The sequence below is a fragment of the Mus pahari genome, chromosome 20, assembly GCF_900095145.1.
Source record: "Mus pahari chromosome 20, PAHARI_EIJ_v1.1, whole genome shotgun sequence".
NCBI classification, from domain to species: Eukaryota; Metazoa; Chordata; class Mammalia; order Rodentia; family Muridae; genus Mus; species Mus pahari.
Window position 1 is genome coordinate 48,107,392 of NC_034609.1, and position 9,967 is coordinate 48,117,358.

The window sequence follows — 9,967 nt, forward strand, 5'->3', positions numbered from 1 at the left end:
GAGAGAGAGAGAGAGAGAGAGAGAGAGAGAGAGAGAGAGAGAGAGAGAGAGAGCAAGCGAGCAGATACTGTTCCCCAGCTGCTCTTCACCTTTCAGTTTTTATAGACAGGGTCTCTCACTGGCTCAGAACCTCCAACCTGCTAGCCAGCAAGCCCCAAAGATCTGTATATCTCCATCTCCTCAGTGATGTTCTATGTGGCTTCTGGGTGATACTTGGGTCCCACATGCTTGCAGGGCAAGTACTTCACCTATTGAGCAATCCCTAGAGCCCCACTTTATCGTCAATCAAAAAATAGTGGAATACTGGTTTTGTGTGTCAACTTGACACAAGCTGGTGTTATCACCGAGAAAGGAGCCTCCTTTGAGAAAATACCTCCATGAGATCCAGCTATAAGACATTTTCTCAACTAGTGATCAAGGGGGAAGGGCCCAGCCCATTGTGGGTGGTGCCATCCCTGGGCTGGTGGTCCTGAGTTCTATAAGAAAGCAAACTGAGCAAGCCAGGGGAAACAATCCAGTAAGCAGCACCCCTCCATGGCCTCTGCATCAGCTCCTGCCTCCAAGTTCCTGCCTGTGTGATTTCCTGTCCTGACTTCCTTTGGCAATGAATAGCAATGCTGAAGTATAAGCTGAATAAACCCTTTCCTCCCTAACTTGCTTATCGGTCATGTTTTGTGCAGGAATACAAACGCTGACTAAGACAACTGGTGAATGTGGGCTCAGAATTCACAGAAACTAAAGATGGTTATGTGTCCAATATCCATCCATTGTTGTTCCCCTGCAGCCGTTTTATGCCCAAACCATCTAGTTTTTTGCTGATTCAATGGTGACAGCTTATGGTCTGATTTTTGAACTGGAAGACCCTCCTGCGACGCTGTTGTGGCCTTGACTTCACTGGCTAATTCTAGGCATATCATTTCCTTAACTGTGTCTGTTCCTAAGTTAACAAGAACAGACTGTGTGACTAAATGTCTGTAACATGCACATGGCTGAACTTACTCAAGATGATGGGCTTCGTTCAATAAGTAATCTTAATTGAGCATGGTCTCTAATGGGCTGCTGGAAGCCTCCAGGGAATGGTACTAGGTCTGAGGTCGCATTTGCTCAAACAACAGCCTTAGGGCTTAACAATGTGACCAAACTTTCCATCTATTCCAAAGCTGCTTCTCTTCGAAGACCTTGCGACACTTCCAGGTGCCACGTACCCAGCACATGCCGAGGGCATGCATGGACGTAGGAGGCTGCTCAGAGGCGAGGGGACCCGAGGCCGCTGCCCGCGCCTGCACTACACAGCTTGCACCACTTAACGGCTTGCACCACAACCTGGCACACCGGAAGCACGCGCGGCCGAGGGAGCGCGCCGGGGACGTACTTGGACGTGGGAGAAGCCGGGACACAGACCGGAAGTATGTGCAGCACAGGGAGCGCGCCGGGAGCCCGGCCGGAAACGTGCACTGCTGCAGGAGCGCGCCCGCCCAGGCGATGGGGGGGGGGGGCACGGACCGGAAGTGTGCGCGGCCGAGGGGACTCCGCGGCGGACGCAGTTCCCGGCTGAGGCTGCGTGAAGGCTCCGCTTCCGGCGGCGGCCTATTGCGACCAGGGTGGTCTGCGTTGTCACCCACAGGCTCAGTGCGACGGCCTTTCCCTGAGCTAGCCCGGCGGCTGCGATCCCTGCGGGTGCAAACCGAGGCTCCGCGGTCATGAACGGCAAAGAAGGTGCGGGGCCCGCGCGTGGAGGGGAGGGGCTGGCTGGGCCTGGCGCTTGTGCCCAGCTGTCACCGAGCCATCGCATGCTCCCGAGGGTTCCTGCGGACTGACCCTGAGCGCAGCCCGGTGCCTGGGGTCCCGAGCCGCGTTTTGTGCGACCCCTGCAGCAGTGCACATGTTTGGGGACCTGTGTGTGACTGGGGAGGTCGGGCCCTGTGGGTACCGGGGGACGAAGCCTGGGCTGTGTTAGCATGTCACCGCAAGGGCTCCATCCAGCTCTTCTTTTCTACCTAAGGACCAGGAGGGTTCAGGAAGAGGAAGCATGACAACTTCCCACATAACCAAAGGAGAGAAGGGAAGGATGCCAGTTTGTCTTCGCCGGTGATGCTGGCCTTCAAATGTAAGTTTCCACCAGGAGAATCAGAACCATAACGATCGTGTCGCCGTAGTGTTTGGGGGTGGGGTGGGGTAGGGGGGACTTTAGTCCTTGCTAATGTAAGGTTTAGTTTTTCTGAATGGTTTGTGTTGGTGCCAAGTCTGCCCTGAAAAAAAAATCTGTATTCTGAACGTTCAGCTATCAGGATAACTGAACCAAGCTACTAGACCAAGAATACCAGTGTACATGTATGTACAAGATTTAATAATAGTTCCTGTTCTGTGCAAAGTGCTACCTCAAAATAAGTTTTGCTAGTGTAGTAACCAACCTAACACACACTAAATATAAATATATGTGCTAGTAAATGGTAAGTGTGAAGATGATGTTACATACAGAGCAGTTGTTAAGAACGTGGCAGATATTTCCATATTATTTAACATTTAATGCCTTTTTTTTTAGATTTATTTATTATATGTAAGTACACTGTAGCTGTCTTCAGACACTCCAGAAGAGGGCGTCAGATCTTGTAAAGGATGGTTGTGAGCCACCATGTGGTTGCTGGGATTTGAACTCTGCACCTTTGGAAGAGCAGTTGGGTGCTCTTACCCGCTGAGCCATCTCACCAGCCCCATTTAATGCTTTTTATGTGGGACTTTTTACTGTTTACTAATGTTAATATCTTCATAGGCCATCATAGTCAAGGGCTTTGGCATATAGATGTTTGCCACACTGCATTTGTTAAAAGTAACACAAAGTAAAAACTGCTTCATATTCAGGAAGAAAGAATTGGGTTGCACCTCGTAAAGAGAAGGGTCCCAGCTAATGTGTGGACAGTTTTAAAAGAACACAGCACCTACAGTGGTCTTCATGCGTGTGAGGAAACCAGGTATAATTGAACAGAGAGCATATTGACATGGCTGAATGCTGAATGAAACAAGCTGGTCGTTTCCCACATATTTGCTGTTTTCCTGTTCTTTCTCTTATGGGTGGATAGTTCTTTGAGCTTGGATTTGCTTCTGACTTAGTGTTTTCATTACCAGCCCAGTGGACCGTGATCTCTTTGATACCCAGCTCAAGTGGCTTCTTGGGCATGATGGTTACTTTCATTCACTTCCCATCTGTACTGGCTGGTTTTGTGTCAACTTGACATGAGCTGGAGTTATCACAGAGAAAGGAGCTTCAGTTGTGGAAATGCCTCCATGAGATCCAGCTGTAAGGCATTTTCTCAATTAGTGATCAAGGGGGGAGGGCCCCTTGTGGGTGGTACCATCTCTAGGCTGGTAGTCTTGGGTTCTATAAGAGAGCAAGTTGAGCAAGCCAGGGGAAGCAAGCCAGTAAGAAACATCCCTCCATGGCCTCTGCATCAGCTCCTGCTTCCTGACCTGCTTTAGTTCCAGTCCATGTTCCTTTGGTGATGAACAGCAACATGGTTTGTAAGCTGAATAAACCCTTTCCTCTTCTTGGTCATGATGTTTGTGCAGGAATAGAAACTCTGACTAAGACACCATCCATTCACTCATAGGATGTTATCTTTCCCTTAACCCTTTTCTATGTATTTATATCATTGTTATATTTTATTTAATTACTCATTATTTATACCTGTGTCTCTTTGAGGCTAGGAACTCTGTTTCATCCGACTTTGAATTTATTATGTCAGACAAAATCCAGAGGTCGTCATTACTGTCATCAGTGTTATTACTGAGGCAGGGCTGTATTGGCCTACGGGTAGTGTTACTGTGAAGAGGATAGAGAGGTGGCTTGTTGTATTTATTTACAAACCAGTGCCACTTGAAAACACTTCACAGATTCTTCTGAAAACCACAGGGATTCCAAAGTTCTGTGGTTTTGCATCATGGGTAGGATAGTATACAGTCACTCTTTTTTTTTTTTTTTTTTTTTTTTGGTTTTTCAAGACAGGGTTTCTCTGTATAGCCCTTACTGTCCTGGAACTCACTTTGTAGACCAGGCTGACCTGGGAACTCAGAAATTGTCTGCCTCCCGAGTGCTGGGATTAAAGGCGTGCGCCACCACGGCTGGCTGACTCTGTTTTGAGAATTAGTGTCCTGACCACTGCGTTCTGCTTGTTAAGCCTTCCATGGATGCGGGCGACTACAGCGTTGGCTGCATCCGCATTGTTTCATGTGTTCTTTCTGTCGCTCGGCTGGCGTGAGTAGAGAGTATGCATGCTCATGATATCATAACGTGTTCTAGCATTTCAGCAGGAGCTGGACGCGAGGCACGACAAATATGAGAGACTCGTGAAACTAAGCCGGGATATTACTGTGGAAAGTAAGAGGACGATTTTTCTTCTCCACAGGATTACAAGGTGGGTAAAGGTTTGAGTTGTTGTTTGGAGGCTGCTGAGGTGGCCTAGTGAGTGAAGGAGCTTTTCTCCGAGCGTGATCGCCTCGCTGAGTTGGGTTTCTGAACCAGGGTTATGAAAAGAGAACTGACTCCTGAAAGCTGGCCTCTTACTTGCACACACGTCCTGGAATAGGAGAGCATGCATGCACACAGCGCATGTACACACACACACACACACACACACACACACACATATAAATAGGGTTCTGACCTCCACACACACATTGAACAGAAGAGCATGCACATACACAAATACACCCATATATAAATATAATTTAAAAAAATAAAAATGGATTTTCTGATACATTGTAGTTACATGTTTTATATCTCAGCAGATAGTAAGTAACAGATATTAGAATATATCCTGAATTTTAAACAGTATCAGTTAATCCTAGCAGCTGCATTTTGGGGCTGGAGCTATATCTCAGTGGTTAAGAGCACTGGCTCCTCGGTCCCTGGTGCCCATATGGTCCCTGGTACCCATGCGGTGGCTCACAGCCATCTGCAGCTCTAGTTCTAGGGCATCTGAAGTCTTTTTCTGGTCTCCATGAGCAAGCACACAGCTGGTGCAGAAATGTAAATGCTGGCAAAAACCCATAAACATAAAATAACATTAAAAATAATTTTTAAATGTGTTTGTATATGTCTGTGGATATTTGCACAAGGGTGTCACATCCATGGAGTTGTGAGCCACTCTGCATAGGTGCTGGGAAGTGAACTCTGGTCCTCTGTAAAAGCAGTATGTACTCCTAAGTGCTAAGCCATCTCTCCTGCTCCCAAAAGCAACGTTTTAAAAATAGGAGGGGAAAATTCTTTTATCTTACCTAAGGACTTCATACTGTGTTTGGATCATTTATTTACATATAATATATATATATATTACATTTATGTATATTACATGAGATGTATAAGGATAGTCTGAGGAAAATATGCTAAATTTTGGATTGTGTTTTAGAGCCTATTACATTAAAGTATCCGATGATTTATAAATTAGATATGAAAATACAGTTAATTTCTCATTCAGTTTTCAACTCATTGCAGTCTTGTGTGTTTTTGGTTCTTGTTTTTCCTATTGTAAACTAGTGTGTTTGCTTTTGTATTCTTAACAGCCTGCAATACTGTTGGCTGCTTAGTTCTTTAACAGGTTCTCTTTGAACCTGTGGCATTGTTTGCTTTTCATTTTCTCTCTCCAGGGGGGACCATCTTGGTTTTCTGGGGAGGTTTCCTCTGGTGTCTGGGCTGGAAGAAAGAGGAGCAAAGTGACCGTGGCCTGCGCAGCGCAGAGCAGGCAGTGGGTTAGAGCCCTGAGGTCTGGTGGATGCTCAGCACAGCAGAACTTTTCATCTCCACACACTCTCTGCTTCTCTATCCTGTGTGAGGCAGAGAGTGTCTGTCTGCTTCAGCCTTTGTCTTCCTTCAGCTTGCCAGGATGAATTCCAGGTGCCTCTAGGGAGGTGGATGTATCTTTGTTTAGTGAAGAACAAATGTAATTCATTACATTTTCACCATTCAAAATATTTTTGAAGCATTCCGTTCCAATAGCTTAAAATTCTTTGATGTTTTGCGTGGTGATTGGACCCAGGGCCTTGCACCTACTGACAAGTACTGTCTTATTTTAACTGTAAGTTCATTCCGGCCATGGGCTCCATTGTTCATTGATTGTCTCTTTTGAGACAGGATCTTACGATCCTGTGTCCACCTTCTAAGTCCTGTGACTAGGGACATAACCACATCAGCTTCCTTAAAAACAAAACAAAACAAAACAGAACAATGCTATATCTACTTTCTCTTGCATTTTAAAAATCAATTCTGGCAATTTATGACAGCCAGTAGGGGTGCTTATAAGATTGCTTATGTTTAATGATGGGTCTTGGTTCTCTTTCTTTTCTTGCTTTTGTTTTTCTGTTTTTGGTCCTTTGTCCTTTTTGTTGTGAAGCTGCCGTTCCCATCTGAGTCTTCTTTCCAGCACTTTGTCATCTTTGGAGCCATGGTCTCTATAGTCCAGCTGAACTCAGGATTCTTTTGCCTAAGCCTCTCTTGTGGTAGACCTGTAGGTGTGTACCACCATACTGACTTCTGCCTTATTCTGGATTGAGTGTGTGTGTTCGTATGTATGTTTGCATGTAAGTGTGTTTGCAGGTGCACGTAGAGGGTAGGGCTTTTTTCTGACACCTTCAGTTCTCTGATTTCGTCTTCTTTTGAGATAGTGTTTCCACTGAACCTAGAGCTTGCTGCTTTGCCCAGACTGGCTCTGAGGTCATCATCTGTGTGGCTCCTCTGACCACAGCACCAGATTTAGAGATGTGCAGCACCATGGCTGGGATTTAGGGTGCAAGCATCTGAACTCAGGCCCTCACGGTTCCATAGCGAGTACTTAACCCACTGAATTACTTCCCCACATTCTGAACCAACTAATCTTTTTGTTTTAATTTTTAGTGACAGAAACAAAAATATACATAAAATGGAAGCTTCTGGGAACCCATTTGTTTTCCCGCCTGGCCAAGCTGTGTTCCAAAGCTGGGTCTCTAAACACATCCTTGTTGACAACAGTTTTGTCCAATGAGATACCCACAGAGTACCCCGTGGGCATGAGGTGGTTGTAGTTATAAACTTGCACAAAGGACTTGATCTTGGATTTCTTGGCGACTTTTCTTCTTGCCCCGACAGCTGTGACTTTTGGGGGCTAACAGTCAATTCCAGCCACCAGGGCATGACTCTAAGGGCAGTCTGAGGTGCCATTATCGATGTTCTTCATGATGATGGCTGTGCATCTGGAATATCATCCAGCCAGGACCAGCACCACTTTCCTGGGTTTCATGACTTGCCCATTTGACAACCAGCAGCTGGCACCAGCAGGAGGGAAAGAAGAACTGTTTGCTTTTTAGGACAGGGTTCTCTGTGTAGCCCTGGCTGTCCTGGAACTCACTCTGTAGTCCAGACTGGCCTTGGACTCTGAGATCTGTTTGCCTCTGCCTCCTGAGTGCTAGGACTAAAGGCATGTGTCACTACCATCCAGCAACTATTGTCTTTTTTAGAATTACTTTATGTATTATTTACCTGCATGTGGAAGATGGAGGACAACTTTGTGGAGTGGAATCTCTCATTCCACTTGAACTTGTGTTCCAGGAATCTAACCTCAGGTCTTTAGGCTTACATGGCATGGGCCTCACTCCCTCAGCCATCAGTGGCCCTGGACTGAAATTTTTTTATTCTCTTAGATGTACCCCGCTCCCCTCTCATGTGTGTTTTGTGTGTGTGCGTGTGCGTGTGCACATGTGCATGAATGTATGCATGGTTGCTTAATCGTGTGTGGTATTTGTCTCAACAGTCTGGATTCTCTCTCAGGTAGTACTGGGCTAACTGAAACTTATGGATACCAGACTTACAGTTGCCTTACGTGCTTCTGTATGGCAGTAACATGGTGAATTCAGGGCTGTGTTGACGTGCCTGTCAGCTCTTGCACTCCGTTGGAAAATAAGGGCTGCTCACATGTCCCTCTGCCCCAGGCTGAGCAGCTTATGTGTGTGAGGAGGTTTCCTTTCCCTCGCAGCCCAGCTTTCTGTGCTGCTGTGGTAGTTCCTGTTACCTCTTTATTATATCTGCAGGACACTGTTTTACTTCCAAACAGTGTGATTCAGGAAACAAGGAACAGATTGTATATTTGCTCCTGCAGTTACCATTTCTTATGTCGTTTCCTACTTGGCACATGGATTCCAATTTCCATCTGGAATAATTTTCTTGGTGCCTGAAGAACTTGTGTTTCTACATCTGTAGTGAGTGCTAGTTAGTCGGCTCTTCCCGCTGCATGTAGGCTGTGGGGATTGTTCTGCCTGCCCACTCTGGGTTCTTCTGTGGCCTCAAGGACCCGTGGCCACAGGTTTTGTACTTGTCTGCAGTGACATGTACTCAGTTGCAGACTTGGGGAAGTCCCTTGTACAGTGCAGAGCACTCAAGCACTGTCTGTTCTGCAACTTTCTCTTGCTCTCTGCCCTGCATGTTTAGGTCATGACCTTAGCTTATGACCTCCTTAAACTTTCAACTTTTCAACTCAGGACTTTGGCTGCCTAGGTTCTTCCTTCCTACCTTGTCACGAGGGACTCTTCCTTGCCGTGAGGTGGACATTGGGTGTGTCTTTGACCCTGATTGTTATCCTGCCTGATGGCCGTGTGCTTGATGTAGGGTTTGAAACCATTGTTCGCATGCTCTATTAATTTTTTTTTAGTTGTTTTAGGTGGATGCAGCCAAGTCCCAAGGCTGATTGTTATGAATACAGTTTTTCTTATCGTTTTGATCACAAGGCTGATGTTTTCAAGGTTCCTAATCTCTTTATAGTGCCCCTGATATGGAGGAAATACTAACTGAATCAGAAAGTAAGCTGGATGGTGTCAGACAGAAAATACTACAGGTAGCCCAAGAGCTCTCAGGAGAAGACATGCACCAGTTCCATCGAGCCGTCACCACAGGTGAGTAGAATGGAGCACAGTGTGTTGGTTTGTATTGACACCCCGTGGAGTGGTACTGATGGCTTAAAGAATCAGCTGTGTGTCTGCACCTGCGTGCATGCTGTGGCCCACGTGCAGAGGTAAGAGAACAACTTGTGAGAATCAGTTTTCTCCTCCCACCATGTGGGCCTCAGTGATTGAACTTAGGGCATAGGCTTGGTGGCAGGTGCTGTACCCACTGAGCCATCTGCTGGCTCCATGTGAAGAACTTTAAAGAGAAGTTCTCAAGGTCTTACAGCTCAGTCTGACCTCAGAGTCCCCACAGCCGAGGTTGGCTTTGACCTCTCCGTCCTTCCATAACATGACTAGTGCTCAGTACCTCGCCTGACTTCATAGTGAAGCGTTGGACAGAAGCTCAGGGTGCAGCAGCCACGTGGTGCTGCTTCTGTGACTGAGAAAGTTGCTTCAGTTGCACTTAGGAAAATAAACGTATTTATAGTGTGGACAGTAGGATGCTGTAAGGAGCTGCTGATGTAATTGGTAACTATTTGTTTTGCTATTTCTCTGAAAGGCTGTTCCTTTGACTTGAAGATAAAATAGATCTGGCTTTGAACTGAAGGAGTTGTGCTTATTAAGCACAGTGCTGGTAGTAGGCACAGGGTTTCCCTGAGAGGGCTGTGAGCACAGACAATACCCTCAGGCTCAACAGTATACCTTGGCTGAGAGTTGACTGTGAATTGTCCAAAGGCAAGGTTGGGCAAGTACATGCACAATTAACTGCTTGGAATAAGCAACTTAGGACATTTCCATGACTTCTTTTGTTGTTGTTGAGAAGTTTACAGGTTAAGGAATGATGCCCTGCATCTTAAAAAATTTTTTGTATTGTTTTAGCTTAGTTTATATCTCTGATACTTAACATGTTCTGGGATGTTTACATGTGTAAAATAAATTGATTAGCTCCTAAGTAATGTTGTGAAGCCGGGCGTGGTGGCGCATGCCTTTAATCCCAGCACTCGGGAGGCAGAGGCAGGTGGATTTCTGAGTTCGAGGCCAGCCTGGTCTACCAAGTGAGTTCCAG

At 46.2% G+C, this 9,967-nt stretch overlaps 1 protein-coding gene across 1 annotated transcript in view; it reads left to right on the forward strand.

Moving 5' to 3' along the window:
- Positions 1-1,510: 1,510 nt before the first annotated feature.
- Tsnax (translin associated factor X) overlaps positions 1,511-9,967 on the forward strand; it is a 17,430-nt gene continuing 8,973 nt past the window's right edge. The window contains exons 1-4 of the mRNA XM_021220386.1: positions 1,511-1,716; positions 2,003-2,107; positions 4,295-4,409; positions 8,780-8,910. Of these exons, the coding sequence (XP_021076045.1) occupies positions 1,701-1,716; positions 2,003-2,107; positions 4,295-4,409; positions 8,780-8,910 (367 nt within the window). The 5' untranslated portion in view covers positions 1,511-1,700. The remainder of the gene's footprint in view (positions 1,717-2,002; positions 2,108-4,294; positions 4,410-8,779; positions 8,911-9,967) is intronic.